We start from the raw sequence: 16,846 nt of genomic DNA, 5'->3' as shown, positions 1-16,846 counted from the left end.
TCTTAGTGAAAGTGTTAACATAAACTAGTTGTAAGTGGAATTCTGTCTTAAGGCAATTAAGGCATATTGCTGGTACTTTCCGTACCAAATATTATTATTTTTTTAAGAACGATTAACATTTTAAAAAAAAATTACTTCGAAAAAATAAGATTTTTGAGAAACTATAAATTGGACAAAAAATTGCTTTTTTTTGAAAAAAAAAATTAAAAAAAATTTTTTTTTTTGAAAAAAAAAATATTTTCTTCATTTTGACATATTTTGGAAGATCTAAACTTTTTTTCAAAGCAATCGTACTGCTTTAACTGCATAGAGACGCGTAAGCGCCGCATCGCTGTCTAACGGATAAACATTGGTACGAAACCCATAGGAATGTAAACAAAATTTATACTTATTGTTAAAATCTCTATAAAATATCTGATAATTTGATGTGCATATGACTAATGATCATTTTGACCGCCAAATGGCATTTTTTTTACTTTTTTTGTTAGATCTCCGAAACCGCTAGACCTGCCCTTATGAAAATTTGATCAATTCTTCATCTTGTCAATACAAGTAAAATGTTTTTTGAGTTATTAAAATCGGACGCTCCGTTTTCCTAAAAACTGTGTTACCGTTTTTGGCACTTTTTACCCCATATCTTCGGAACGGCTAGACCTGCTTTCGCCAAAAACTAATAATCACGTCTCCTTATCAATACGAATCGAATGTTTTTTGAAATATTCAAATTGCTTCATCCGTGTTCCCGAAATCGTCGACGAAAATTTGTATCCGCACACACATACATACACGCACACACACACACATACATCCATTTTTTCTAAGGTATGTCAAAATATTCAGAAACCTCTGAAACGTAAAGATATATAAAAATTTACATTTTCGATTTTTTTGCGATTACTATAACTTACTCTACGGGAAGTTACTAATATTTACATATTATATATTATATATTTATATTATATATATATACATATATACAGTGGCGTCGGAAGCAAATTTTTGATGGGTGGGCCCCCATCAAAATTCATGGGTGGGCTCAAGCCCACACAGCCCACACGGTTCCGACGCCACTGCATATATATATATATATATATATATATATATATATATATATATATATATAGATACATATTATATCTTTATATATTATATATAATATATTTTATATATTACTATAACTTATAAATTATAATTATAAATATTGAATTTAAATGTTATTAATATTTGCTTATAATTATTTCCTGGCAGTTCAAGGGAATTATTATTATGGTTATTCTAGAGAAGAATGAACTTATTTTAATTACATTATATTTTTTTATATTATAAGAAGTATTTATAAACCGTTTTATTTGTTTCTTTCCAGGTAAGACAAAGAGTTACAGTTCGAAATACCTGTTGAATACGTCAGGTGGCAGTAACACGAGCCCGTCGAACGACAACCGGAACGCGTCGGTGATACAGGCGGCCAGGCAGAACAAACCTGAGACGAAACGGGAGGAGCTCGAAAGGAGGATCGAAGAAACTAAAAGGACACTTCAGAGCGTGAGTTAATAATATTTATTTAAATCCGAATTTAAATGCGACTATGCACTTTTTATAAGAGCGTTCGTTATATAATATATACGTAATGAAAATAAATACACACGTTGTCCCATGTCCCATGTTCTCCGAAAAACAATTTGCAGTTTTTCTAATCAAATATATTAGATGTGAATGTAGATTTCTACAAAATATTATTTACTGACTGAATTATTCCTATTAATAATTTGCGCAATACAATTTTAAAGTACAAGCTTTGAAAACAAATGTTATAGTGAGCATTTGAATTTATTATAAATGTTATTCAAATTACATTCTACTATTCTACAGCACGCTATGAAGCAGTATAATATCAAATTTTATATATTTTATATAAAATATATGAAGAAAAATATTGAATGACAATTAATTATATAATAATACAATAATAATATATTGAATGACAATTAGCTATATAATAATACAGTTACAATATAACGAAAATTAGTATGTAATGAAGTATACTCCAAAATAATATCCTCTTAACAAAATGAATGCGTCAAATAAAATAAAATTTTTATTATTTTTACCATACTTTTAATAATAGGTTGTCAAATATCTCCCTTCCGCCTTTTTGTATTATAAACCAATAGCAAAAAAGCGGAAGGGAGATATTTGACAACCTAATATAATATGGCAAAATCAATTATCGAGAACAGGAATGCGGGGTTGAGCAGTGTGTTAATCAATCATGTTTTTACCACAAGTGTAAATAATTTGCCAATTATTTATTAATCTGTGTTAACAACATTAATTTTGTTTGTTTTATATTGTGTTTCCTATATTAACATAAACATTATATTTCACTGTTATTTACATAACATTACACTTAATATTGTTATCATCTGATACTATTCAAATTTTCCAAATTTATAATGATCTTTGTACCGTTATAATCTTTCAATTAGCGCATTAGAAAGTATTTCAATATAACATTACAAACGAGTTCAATGAAAGTGCAACTTGAATCAAAATTTATTACAAAACATTATATTTTAGGACCCCATCGACAAAAGAATATCCCGAATTAAATTCTCGGAGGTGAGAAGCATCGTAGTGTTTTTATTTCAAATGAATTGGCCTCAAATAACACCTAATCAAATATTTTGCAAAATTTAATATTGGTTGCTGCTGAATGTTAACACAAATATTGTTGCTTTTTAATAAATATATTTAATATTTAATACTATCATAAAGTTGTTATAATTGAATGAATTTATTAATCAAAAAAAGTACAATTCCTGTTTCATAAATTAATGCTGGCTGATGAAATGATAGTATTACATATACATATATGAAACAACTATTGTTATTTTATCTCACATTCTATTTAGATTCAAAATCAACTGTAAATTTATTTCATCAATTAAAATATACTTTGTTTATATTGTTTATATTTAACAATTCAGTACCGGTTGCCTTAATACTCAATGCTCAGGTTTGGGAGAAGTTTATATTATTATTTAATATTATAATATTTATTCATACTGATAAAGGTTTTATATGATTTATAAAAATATGATTTAAATAACTTTATTACTAAAATAAAACACATTATATATTAATTTCATCACCATAGTCTGGCACAGTACAAACAATAAATTTATTGGTCATTTATAAAGTATCATTTTAGTTATTGTTAACGCATGTATTAAGTGGTTGCACATTTGTGCATTTTAAATTTTAAGTTTTAATGAAATAAGTTCTGTAATTAATTTACAAGTGACCAGTCAACAACTTTTTAAATTTGGAAATAAAAACGTAATATTAAAACATTAGTAAGTATGTATTCAAAAAGCTTTGATAATAATAAAAAATACAGAAATCCAACAAAAATACAGAAATCCAATATATTGCTTACTTAACGTTTTATTAATATTTCAAAACTTAAAAAAGGTAGCTTTATACGATAAAATCTAAATATTTTTAGATCAGAATATCTTTAGCATAATCGTGCAATATGCAAATTGTGTTTTGGTTAGCGATAATTTGATCATGATCATTGATTTATATCGTATAAACATACCGCATTTTTAATACTTGCTAATAAATTGCTATTAATTAAATATAAAAAAATTGTACCTACTAAATTTTGTTTAAATTAATTTAAGTTTATAATGACGCAAGAATTAATTTAGAATTTCGTTTCGTTTAGGTTGGCTATCGATCCAGTTTAAAATCAAGTCAATCAATATCTGATCTTAGCCGGAGTGGTAGTGTAACACCTTCAAGAATAAATAGGCAACAGAATTCCGGTAAGTAGTTTTACAATAGGTATCATTATATTTTTTGTGCTACATTTATAGAAATCACATTTATTCACAATATTTCACGGGTGGTTGGGTAACAGAATGCTGGTATTCTTGGGTTTTGTATTTCAATAAATGGTATGAAATTGTTATTGGTATATTATAACATATTCATTGATTTCAATTTTATTCAAGTTTAATTTAACTTTTTTAAATGTTTTTCACAATATGGATTAAAACCTTACGTCAACTTTGCTACTTTCAATGATCAAGTTTTATAGTTTGCCTATAATAATAAAGTAAATAATTGGTTTACAAGCGGATAATTCTAATTTATAGCAGCATAATTTGATGATGCGAATATCACAAATTTACAATAATTAGTATTAATTTCTGTATTTCTTTCTTCTGATGTAATTTTACTAACTGCATCGTTTTAGTAAATTATCATTAATACATTACAGGTAGGAAAAGTCTTCATGCTAGGACTAACTTAACACTTAACGATATGAATGCTCATCCTAGTTATTGTACTAACTCAAATACTAACAAATCTTCTAATAATACAAGGCCATATAGTTTAGAATTAAGTAAGAGAACCGATCAATTAAATCAGCCAAATCGATCGAATCATCACCATAGCGTTTTGAAACAGTACAAAAGTTGTCCGGTGTCTCCAGTTTCGGAAGAAATTTATTGGGGTCAGTTGCAATATGCCCGCAACAATGCCGGCATTACTTATTCTGAGAATAAACGATATTCGTGCCCAGTCGATTCAAATTACGCGAAAAATTTTATGGTAGCCATACATAAGGATACAGAAAAAATGATCGCTGAGATTACCCAAAAGTATGGCGATTTGGATGATTACGATCCGAAATCTTCTGTAATAGGAAAAAGCCAAACATGTGATAATTTTGTAACCAAAGGTTGTGATATGCCTCGTGAGCATAATTTTTTATCAGATGACGATTCGAATTTTTCTTCTGACTCTCTCGAAGATTGCAGCTTAGATTTAGATGTTCCGAAGAAAAATAAAAAATACACCAAAACAGTGTGCCACAAACATAATAAAACGAAGCAGCCTCGAAGATGTGTTTCGAATTATGAAATATCAACTGACAATAATTTGCCCGTAGTCAATTATGAATTGATAGATACTTTAGATAGCAACCAATTTGCGAGAAAACCTAAAAGTTTTACTCTTCCTAAAAACATGCCTTCAAATCTTGACATGTACGATACTGATAATTACAAATCGAATATGGGATCACAAGAATCTGTGCAAAGCGATAATAATTATTTGTCAGACGCATGCAATAGAAATATACGTAAAGGCCTAGAAACCACATCTTGTTATAATTTAAATGATATCAACTACACGAATTATCAACGTTATAGTAGCGCTAGTTTTTTCCTTAGTCGAAGCAAAGTGTGTTCTACTAGAAGTCAAGAATCGTTCTTGTCTGATGAATTTCTGTCTGACAACGATGATCAATATTCTAAAACCAACTGTAATAGTCTAGAAAGTATTTTAAGTGACGATGTTGATGGTATGAAGAGTGCGCCCTTAGAAAGATTATTTGGTTACAATCAAAAGTGCAAGACTGATTATCAGCCACAAGCAAAGTCATTTACCGATAGCAGTTATTTGCCTAGCAATAGAGGATTTGATTGCTCTGGTTCTAAATCTTATGGTAGCAGTCCGAATACGTCTTATTTTGAACATTATATGACCACCAAAAAACGTTCAGATTCGGAATTCAGAAGCATTTTTTCTACCAATCCAGGAGACGGACTTCTAAAATTTGCTACGGATGAGGCTGGTTCTAGCGATCAATATTATGAACAAGAACGTAGGCGTCAAAACGAAGATATACCAACCTTACAAAGTAAATCTGCACAATATAATACGGTGAGTAGAAGTTTGAGAAAAGATTATGATGATCAGAAGTATAAATATATGAGCGAAATGGAAGGCTGTGATATCCAAAAGCCGCAAATAAGTAGACCAAAGCCGATTCCTAAAGCTTGCTGTTTTGAAATTCATATGAATGATAGTAGTAGAATAAACAAACAACCCTTTACTGAAACGCATGCAGATAATGTTAACAATATAATGTCGAATTTGGATACAGGCACAAAGTCTAGCAAGTTTTTCGAAAATCTTGCAAAGTTCGAAAAGAGCACAAAAATTTTGGAAAGACTCGCGGCTAAGAATGCCCACCGTGAGAAATGCGGCAAGAAATATTGCGAAAATTTTCATAATAATAAAAAGATGGATCTTAATTTGACAATGGACTTTGTAGCTCATAAACCACCGAAGCCGGTGAGAAGAACTTCTTCAGTTAAAGGAAGAACCAGAACCAAATACAGAGCCTGGGATAGATACAGTTATATACCTATTGAGAAAGTTGATAAGAATAAGGATACAGACGAGAAAGCTGATATCAGTGAAGAAAAATCGTTCCATGTTTTTGTTAAGGAAAGAGATTTGCTGGAGAATAAAAGTAGCACTGTTGAAATGGATAGTCTAGATTACTCAAGTTCAAATATGAAGCACGATTTTTGTTTGGATTCTTTGGAAAGTGATTTAAATGTTCCGGAGAAAGACAATAATTGCTCTCCGACAAAAAAGAACGACGTGAAACAAAACGTAGTCCAAAACGTTCAGGAGCCAGAAACTTCATACGCCAGTGGAAGTAGTTTTAATTTTGTTGACTCTAATATCACCCGTGTCATTGAAGTTGATAAACAGCATAAAGCAAAATACATAAACAATGACGAATTGATCAAGTTTCGAGATATTGAAAGAAAAATTGAAATAATTAATAAGTTAGTCGAAATGGAAGAACGTAAATTGGAACAGGAGAAATATTTAAAAGAACAACGCATGCGTCCTATTGTTGTGCAAAAAGGACAAAGTTTGGTAAAGAGTATATCTCAAAATTTTGAAAAACTTTTCAGCGAACAATCTACTTCCACTTTTCCTTCGAAGCCAAAACGTTCCGCAGAACCAGAGCAATCTAATAAAATAAAACGAAACCTCAGTTTGCCAAATGTATTAGCTGAAACGAAATTAACTGTATCAAAACCAGAATGTAAGGAACTCGAAGAAAATATTCCAGATCCAAAAAACTTATCAGTTAAATCTCCTGATACATTTAAAGGTTCGATCTTAAATCATGTGGATAGCATGTTAGATTTGTTTCATAGATAAACGTTTTCTTGCGATTTTTTTCATTTCGATTTGTTAATGTTCTTTTGATTATGTAATAGACGACATGCCAAAATTACATAATTGTATAGTACTAGTGTAATAATATTTTATTTCGCTATATATTTATGAGTTTTTATGTATTTAGTCCGGAGAACAAATGCTCTAAAACAAATTGGACATTTCGGTGTTGCTTTCTAGTTGCTTCGTTGTCTGATGAAAAATGGGTCGAAAGAGCGATTTGCGTTGCAATACAGTCGTGACATGTGATGATATGTTATTTTATATTCAAAATGATCGAGACTAATTTATATTTTGTCTTATTTTGTTAGAAGTATAATACGAGTAGTGAATTGCACGCGATCACTGTTTCACAAGCCATTTTTCTCATCCGATAATTTTTACATTGCATGCGGAAGGGCTATTGCTTCTAAATATATTATAGATGTATTTATATTTTGAACTTATTATGTTTTCAATAACTAATTGCTATATTTACCACATATTTTAGTATGCATGTAATAGCATTGCTCATGTCATAGATAGTGCAGTACACTGATATCGATGTGATTTACTTAATTTGTAAATTCATACTCCATGTAAAATATTTATGTTGTTTTAGAATATAATTGATGACATTATGATAATTTGTTTGTATGCTCTGTGATATTTTTCATTACACTTCTTGACTTATACATATAATCAAAATAAATATAATTTTATAATACTATGAAATGTTTCATAAATGCATGAGACTTGATATTTACTTATTCAGATTAAACATTACAATTATGAATTCGATAAAAAAAACTTTGATTTAATTGACATCGTCATGATTAATTTTCAGTTGCTTGGTTTGCGCCTCCTTCTAGCGAAGGATTAAGAAAAGCTTGTTCTTTAAGTGATCTTTCTAGTCCTACACAATCCAAGAAAAATATTGGTGGTAAGTTTGATGAAATGAAATTGATTAAATATGATCATTACTTTTAATAATTCTTAAGTCTTAATATTAAATAAAAATTACAATAATATGCAATTCACTGCAATAACTTTCTATAATATTAACGTTTTTGATAAAATTACTCATCTTAGCTTCATTGACTGTTGTGTTGTGTTAGTCTTTTAATTAAGTAGAAACTATAATAACATATTTATTAAAGAAAAATGCAACTAATTATAAAAACCATTTTGTCCGTGGCATATAAGGTAAGGGCATACTCAGATACCAATTTATTTGAAGACAAGATGAATCATTTGGTCCTCTTTGGGACATCAGCACATAACATATGAGTCCAAAGGAACAAAGTCATATATCACTACCAACCATAGTCAGGTTCAAAATGTGAAAAGAGGGTTTTGCAATAAATGCAAGTCTGGGTGGATTCTTTAGTATGTTTGTAGAAGTAGTTAGAGTATAAATTAAAAGCACTCGCCTTTGATAGGGTTCAATTTTCTTTTTTCTTGGCCTTAAATTAACTATCTTGCAGTGCTTGCGATATAGTACTATGTATAAATTCATTATTTTAAAGAGAAAAATTACAAATAACTATAAGTAAATTAACATGAGAAAATCACTCTTATAATAAACTTTTGAAGGTGAGATACATGTTTGAGCTGATTACTGCGACCTGACTGTGAATATGACAATGACGCTCAACATCTGACAGCATTATTTTTATTGCTTTCTTCATATTTATTATTTTGTCCATAAACACTAGTTTGTTTGTATTTTCCCTATCTGATTGAACAAATAGAACCTATTTTATTATGTTTTACCTACACTATCGTTTAAAATACGTTTATTATTAAAGTTTCAGGCAAAATGCAGAGCAAGCCACAACCCGTTCCCAGAAAATTATCGTTGCCAAAACAAAGTGCCAAAAATGGCATGGGTCAGAGAAGTGTGTCTACTGGTGTACTTAACCAGGTATAATTTTTATTAATCTTTCAAATTGTAATAAGTTTTGTATATAATCTAATCGTATAGATTGCATGATAAACACATAATATTTGTGTGGTGTCATTTCTTTATTTGTATTTAAAATTTAAAAATAATTAAAAATGTAACCTTCAATGTTTTCACTTATATTAGAGTTTATCACAATATAATTACTTTGCTGTTACAATCAATCAATTCTTATATTTGTTTCTATATTACAGAGCGATTCCGAATCCGATATGAACAATTTAGTTAGTAAACGTTTAGGAGGTTTGATGCGACCTACTATCAGTTCCCAAAATAAAACAAATAACGGAAATTTAGGAAATAAAAACCAGAGTTTGTCGGCTAACAAGTTCTCCAAATCAAGTAAAACGGGAAGCGCTAATAGACGGCGGATGCAGAACTCTTACAGTAGCGGTAAGTTTTATTGGTTTTTAAATCAGGAATAAAAGGAATATTGAGTTAGTTCTTTTATTTTGTGCACACTTACATTATATATAGTATCATTGTCTGCCTATAATCATCATTGCTATTCGTGTCAGAAAAATGCTCAGTGATAAATACATTATTAGTTAAATTGTTCAATTATTAACTTAAGTTTTCTAAATGTCTAGTGAATCTAACTACAATTGGCAACGAAGATTCAAGCTCAGAAGAAATTGGCAGCGGTAACAGTAACTCGAAGCCAGCAGTGCCGCCAAGGCCTAGATCAATTTCAATCGATCACTCGCGGAGAATGGGTGCGTAAAATAACATACTCATAATATATATTGATATTGCTTTAGAAAAAATAAACTAATTCAAAATTGTCCAGGTCGCAGCGGTAGCGATAGGGAATCTTCATCCTCGGGACGATCGAGAGAAGTAACGAGTCGCCTGACCGGAGGCGGCAATGGGACCGCTCTCTCGCACGATAAACACGTCCACTATGAAGACCAACAGTCCGCCAAACTCCCGCCCAGTCCATTGGATCTTCCATGTAAAGATACTGATACCATCGATATTACAAATGCAGAATGTAAGTACATATTTGTTTTAATCCTTCGGGTCCGATCAATGAGATTGAACTTTATTGAAGGTCATTCATTTCATGGTTCAAGATGAAGAGTTGACGCTGGTTAGGAGGTTACAATCCTGAAATTGTTTTTATATTAGGTTGTCAAATATCTCCCTTCCGCTTTTTTGCTATTGGTTTATAATACAAAAAGGCGGAAGGGAGATATTTGACAACCTAATATAAATAATAATATAATACACCTAAGTCTGTTTTTACACGGTCTTTTTGTACACGGTTTTGATATAACACGGTTTGAAAATTGAATATTTTTAATTTTTTTACACGAATTTATTCCATTTAGCACGATTTGAAATTTTATGTACCTAAATTTTTTTTGTCAAATTAAATTTTTGCGAAGTATGTTCATATCACAAAAAAGTATTTCTGAAAGAAAAAAGTCTGAAACCATCGATAGTATCGATAGTTTGCGAAGACTAGCTTAAAGATTTAAGTGAATTCCCCTTTAGCGCGTACAAACAATTTTTACTTTGATTTTTTTTATTATATTTGATTTAATAAAATAAACATAAATTCTTGTTCTTAAAAATTCTTGTTTTCCACTAATTTTAATAGGTTTTAGAGAGTAGGACAAATCACCCATTTTTTGTATAAGATCAATGTCTTTTTTTACACGTTTTTTTTTTTACACGGCTTCTTCTGGAACCAATCTTTGTGTAAAAACAGACTTAGGTGTATACATATTATCACATTTTGTCAACTTGTTGAAAATTTTGAAAAGGGATTTTAATTTATTAAAAGAGAAATGCTCGAATGCTTCTTTTCAGCTCCTTTTATTTCAGAAGCGAAGGTTGAGCAGCTACTATGAATATTATAAAATTTCTTTACTTTATGTATTAATTATGAATGAACAAGAGCCTAGAATAATATTTATTATCACTGATTACGGCGTGCTTACGAGAAAATAAATAAATAATTTTGTAGGGAAAGTATGGACTAAATGATATGGTGTTATGTTTTTTAATAATAATTAATTTAATGATATAAAAAGTTTCAAACGTTTTTAGTTATCTTAGATTCTTTGACTACCAGTAACATAGTCTTTCAATTAAGTAGGAACAATAATAGCATATTTATTAAGGAAAAATGTAATTATTAGGATAAAATTTATATATAAGGTAAAGACATAATGTAATACTAATTTTTAAGAGATAAGTTTACGAATAAATTGTTTTGTTCTCTTTGGGATATCAGTACTGCATACAGCATGATCCCAAAGGGAATAATTCTTTGTGTCCAACTTGAAAAGAGGTCTTTAAATAAATAACAATAAATAAGTTCTTAGAAAGCATAAGAAAACCACCCTCAAATTAAATTTTTGAAGGCGTGATACATGTTTGAACCGGAACTGCGACAACACTCTGACAATGACGCTCAACATCTGACAGGATTTTGATTATGGCGTTCTTAACGTTATACATTCACAGAAACGTTACTAAAACTAGCCAACTTTCAAATAAGGCAACTATGTGATTTTATCCATATATATTTTTATGTTCGTATGTCCTCTATTAATGTCAAAGATGAGATGAATTCTAGTAAATGGATCCTTGTCTGTATTTAAAATGAAAATTGTGCCACATAACCATAGTCCTATATTTATTGACTTTTCTTGCAATATTATTCATGATTTGCAGTTACAATTCAACCTCGTATGTGTTTATTTATGCATTATATATTTTATTTTATTTTGCAGTGTCAGCAACAGTGTGCAAGCAGTTGGCAGATCAGCTGACAAAGACTGCAGAGAATGTTGTTCAGTTGTACAAACGTTTATCAGTTAATGATGGAGGAGCTGCAAATGGTGATATATCAGGTGAAACGATGCTTAAAGGCTTAGAAGAAGCCATGAAAGAAACACAGCGCAAGTTCCAAATGGCTACTTTAGATGGTGAATTACTCGACAATGTATGTAATAAATCTGAGAAATTTCTAGACAATTCTTTACAAAAAACAGTAAATGGTAACAATGATAATGATAAATCTATGAACATTAACTCCATATTCAATCAAAACATTGAACTAGACAGAATGCAGAATTTATTAACAAACAATGATTCTCTGGGAAATAATTCCGTAATGGTTCATATGATGCAACAATATTCTGATATGCTTCTTAGTGTAATGCAACAGAAAGTAGCGGGTACTCAGAAAAAGGCATGAGAATAATAATGTACAGCATGTTTCTCTAAAGAACACATGCATAGTTTTAATCACTCTTCAGGTATTTTACCAAGGTTATGTGTTATTTTATTGTTGTAGTGATATCTTAAGGAAATGTAAATCATATTTTTAACACTGCTAATATATTCGATAAAAGAAATGTATTTCTTACACATATCCATATTAATATTAATACTCCTAACAACCCACTGCTATTAGAAATATAGTTTTGATATTTCTCAATTTAGCAACCTATTAAACTTTTATATCAAACAATTTTAAACAAAATTATTATAGCAATCAGTTTTAAAAATGTCACATTGTAGAATTTAGAATATTTTTAATGAAAAAAATCCATACATGCTGACTTAGATTTATTTTTAATTTCAATAAATCTTAAGTCTTTTCCATAGAATTTAATATTAGAGTAGAAAATGACTGAACTTTAAAAATCATTCCATTTAGTCGAAAATCACAATATAGCATACGTCATTGAATCGTCGAAAATGTTATACATAAATGTTTGTGTAGGTATATTTTTGTATTTTTACAATACATAGTCACAAAATTTAAATTAAAATTTACAAATTAGTAACATTTTTCTACATCAAATTACAATTCATAATTCTTTAATTCAAATTTAGTTTGATTTAGGATTTTGAAATGTATCCAACGAACATTGTACATACTATTTTATATGTGTTCACATAATTAAATAATTATTATTGTCGTAACAATTTCATGAATTGATGTAATAACTTCTTGTTGGGTGTGAATTGTGGCAGAAATACATATAATGCTTTTCTTGAAGCATCGATTCTAACTTTATTTGAAACATCATATGTAGTAAGTACAAAATTCATTACATTAATTAATTTTTCAATGAATTAATTTTAACTTAGGGTCGCTCGAAACTATGATTCTAATAATTATTACATCTTAAATTAAGGTAGTCATACTGTAAATTACATTTTTATTCATAGTTAATGTAAAACATTTGTATAAATATTTAATTATATTAAATTTTTAATTGTTTAATGTTTAATTGTTGAGTAGTTTATATGAGTAACTTTTGTATATTTGTGTCCTCGAATTATATTATTTGATGTAGATATTAAATATATAAATAAATGAAATATAAAATTTGTGATGTATTTCATAACCATAATATATAACTATAATTCAACAATAACAAATTGATGTCAATTTATATAAAAATATGGGATCTATCTTAATATTTAATTTTAACCTAGAATATATCACAATTGTTGTCAATGACAATGCATGCATCAAGTATTGAGCGATACATTTATATTATGCACATTATTTCTAATCGCAATTTTATTGATAGCGTTTATTGCAGAGCTCTGAATTCCGAGTGGTGTGATGGAATTCAATTCAGTGACAGGACCTGTGAAAGTAAATATTTTAAGATCTAGTTTAACACTTAGCATTTAACATATGTTTCAGAAATGATCTTGCCAGAAATGAAGGATGGCGGCACTGCTAGTGTACAGTTTTTATGAGTCAATAACATTTTTTTTAATTCAGCACATTCAGACTTCAAAGTAGTGTTTTCCTGTTCCAGTTGGTGATTCCTTCGAATCAGTTCTCTTATTTGCTCTCTTTTTTTCACCCTAGGAAGAAGGTAATAAGAAATAGTAGGTCATTTATAACTTAGTCGCTACTATACTATACTTACCTCCAACGAGACGCTGCTGCTCTGTTGCGCTCAAGAAATTGTTTACGCTGGAGGTCATCATTTTTTGATTTTTGGGTTTTATCATTATTAATGTTTACTTTTTGAGGTACTTCAACTTTTGTTTTCTCTTTTTTCTGAACATCTTTCACTTTCGATGTTTTTACTTTACTTTTAATTGGTGACTTTTTATCATTAAGTGGCCGCTTGAGTTCTGAAACATGTTTAGGTAAGATATTTCGAAGACCACTAATGCCAAATGTGGATGAATCATTTGTTGCAACAACTGAAGACACCGATGGAACACTGGTTATTGCACTGGCAGTATTCAGTAGAGAGGTATTCACTACAGATTGTTGTGTATTCTTAAGAATTGATGCCTTAAGTTGTTTTTTTACATTTGAAATATCATTACTTGGTGTGTGATTTTGTAAAGCTATGCTATTATTGGCTATAAGTTGCTCAGCAACTTCCTCACTTATATGTATTTGTTCTAATACTGGAAGCAATACACTATTACCACTAGATAAATTAATAACATGATTAACTTTTGGAATTTGTGGAGTTTCTTTGGAAACAACATTGTTGTCTGCCAGAAGAACAAGTTGGCTATTATTGAGGTCTTTCAAATTACTGTCTGGAGCAATAGTCGTATTGTCACTTAACGAAGATTGCTTAATTGTGTTCAATCTTTTATCATCAGGTACATTTGTTGAGACAGACTTCAATGATGAACTATCAGCTGAAGTACTTGGCTGTTGTGCACTTTGATTTGTTTGACTATTTGTAGATGATTGTTCATCTATCATCAAAAATGAATTTTCACCAGCATTATTGAAATTTGGAAAAATATGAGGCGTGTGTAAAGTATCATCGTTCAAGGCATTTGAACTAGGTGTGGCAAGATAAACTGGTCCACCATTTTTATTTTGTTCAACAGCTCTTCGAAATGTTTCTTCAAAAGGATTAACATTTTGCAAATCTTGAAAGAGACCTACCTCATCACAGTTTCTTATGAAGCGTGTGGGAGTTGGAGTTTGATCACCTAATTAAAAAAAAATGCATAAGTAGTAGATAAATTCGTTGTAATAATAATAATGATTATGTACGTCAACCTACTATTAAATAAATTAGCTTTCAAAGGTCCTAGATTTAGAACCATTTCATGTCTTTTTTCATGCGCTACCAATTGGTCTTCACAAGTGAATGTCATAGTACAGCCGTCGTTCTTACAAGAAAACTCTTGTGTTGTCGTTTCCATTGGCCTATAATAATTTAATATTAATCCATAATAAATCCAAAAAACTCAAAACTATTTCGCATCAGGATTTTATCTGAGGCATTGCTTAAAATGTTATAAAAGTATTTTACAAATAAGATATGTATTGTTTGAAAGGTGCATGGTAAAATTGATTATAAAAATTTTATTATTATTTGTTTATGAAAATTTCGAGTTCCACTCGCCATAAACAATCTTTCCAACTGGAATAACATTCTGACCATTCTGACAACCGTGAAGCACATCGTATTCTGACATTTCTGACACGAATCCAACGTCTGACAGTGAGAAACGTCACAACTAGGGTTTGAATCTTAATCGTGTCAATTGGTGTCAAATTAGAAAAAATATTATGAATTTTGGTTGTTGTCATAGGAATTTTTTATTAAAAACAAAATTTTGGCTTATTATTAACTTTCCGAAGGAGAAGTTTAAGTTTTCATAAAAAAATCCGATTCGCTAATTTTATGCTTTCTCGACGTTTCAAGCCATTCTGAATCGATTTTGAAAATTCAAAAACCGTTCGAAAGATGGAGATTGGTTGGAGATCGATTAGTTTTTGATAGAGATCGGCCGGGCCGTTTTCTTGTAATAAAGTGTTAAAAGTAAATTAGTAAAATTAGTATCGTTTTTTGGCATTTGTCAAAATTAGACCGTTCATCGACGTTTGCTCAAAAACGCCTGGACCGATTTCAGAAATTTAAAAGCCATTTGATGTATCTCGATGTGGGTTATCGTTTCTCAGTTTTGTGCGACGATCGGCCAAGCCGTTTCTTTGTAATTTGGAAAAAAGTGTTAAACTTTTCGTCCACATTTAAGCTCATACTACCGAATCGATTTTAAAAAATCAAAAACTGTTCGAAAAATATTAGTTGGGAATGATACTGATTAGTTTTCGGTGAAAATCTAACGAGCCGTTTTTAACCGAAAAAAAATTTAAGCCGATTTTTATGAAACTTTCTTGGCGATATATATCATGGTCTTATAGAACTTACTGAAATATTACGGTCTCACTACAAGTAGTTTAATTTTAAAAATTCATCAAAGTTTGAGAAAATGAGTAGTTTTTTTGAAGTTTGTAAAATTAAAATTAGACGATTTACTTGGCATAACGGTAAAGTACTTGGTCTTAATAAACATACTAAATCATTAAAGCTCCACGGAAACTGGTTCATTTATAAAAATTACTGATTTTGGAAAATTGACTTTTAGAAAATACTCGTTCGTTTTCAATTATGTGTAATAAATCCACTCAGAATAGTTTTAATCACTCATAAATTAATTTATTTTTTATTATTTAAGTCGATTATTTACACATTTCGAAAAGTTCATGTAACTTGCCTCAAGTCAAAATACCAATACCAACTAGTTTATATTATAGTTGAGAAATTAAATGAATTTATATTTCAATACTCATTTAATCATTCAAAGTGATGAAAAACGCCTGTTATTCAGGTTGTTTATACTTCGCGTTTTGTTTTACTTTACTGTATTTATTAAATTAAATATAATTAAATTATAATAATTTTAAAATAAGTATTTAAAATAAATTAAATAAAACATGTGATATGTATTTTATATGTATATAATAAATATATACATATGTTTTATATCTGTTTGAAACTATTAGTAGACGCCCAGATA

General features: G+C 29.6%; 2 protein-coding genes across 2 annotated transcripts in view; one reads left to right on the top strand and one right to left on the bottom strand.

Moving 5' to 3' along the window:
- LOC113377482 (mitogen-activated protein kinase-binding protein 1) overlaps nucleotides 1-12,519 on the top strand; it is a 235,081-nt gene extending 222,562 nt beyond the window's left edge. The window contains exons 21-28 of the mRNA XM_026617824.1: nucleotides 1,364-1,542; nucleotides 3,734-3,833; nucleotides 7,892-7,987; nucleotides 8,856-8,971; nucleotides 9,205-9,403; nucleotides 9,601-9,726; nucleotides 9,801-10,004; nucleotides 11,758-12,519. Of these exons, the coding sequence (XP_026473609.1) occupies nucleotides 1,364-1,542; nucleotides 3,734-3,833; nucleotides 7,892-7,987; nucleotides 8,856-8,971; nucleotides 9,205-9,403; nucleotides 9,601-9,726; nucleotides 9,801-10,004; nucleotides 11,758-12,224 (1,487 nt within the window). The 3' untranslated portion in view covers nucleotides 12,225-12,519. The remainder of the gene's footprint in view (nucleotides 1-1,363; nucleotides 1,543-3,733; nucleotides 3,834-7,891; nucleotides 7,988-8,855; nucleotides 8,972-9,204; nucleotides 9,404-9,600; nucleotides 9,727-9,800; nucleotides 10,005-11,757) is intronic.
- A 960-nt stretch (nucleotides 12,520-13,479) lies between these two features.
- Nucleotides 13,480-15,395, bottom strand: LOC113377783 (cyclic AMP-responsive element-binding protein 5-like). The gene is made up of 4 exons (XM_026618203.1): nucleotides 15,043-15,395; nucleotides 13,927-14,968; nucleotides 13,707-13,861; nucleotides 13,480-13,635 (listed from the first exon to the last, which is right to left on the bottom strand). The coding sequence occupies exons 1-4, from the start codon at nucleotides 15,182-15,184 to the stop codon at nucleotides 13,514-13,516; spliced, it is 1,461 nt and encodes a 486-aa protein (XP_026473988.1). The 5' UTR covers nucleotides 15,185-15,395; the 3' UTR covers nucleotides 13,480-13,513.
- Nucleotides 15,396-16,846: the final 1,451 nt, after the last annotated feature.

This window comes from Ctenocephalides felis, unplaced genomic scaffold, assembly GCF_003426905.1.
Source record: "Ctenocephalides felis isolate EL2017-DRISC unplaced genomic scaffold, ASM342690v1 CF-g0.4_SCAFFOLD_01886, whole genome shotgun sequence".
In the NCBI taxonomy this organism is placed as follows: domain Eukaryota; kingdom Metazoa; phylum Arthropoda; class Insecta; order Siphonaptera; family Pulicidae; genus Ctenocephalides; species Ctenocephalides felis.
The sequence above is the reverse complement of the archived record's forward strand: the minus strand, read 5'-3'. Positions and strand labels throughout refer to the sequence as shown.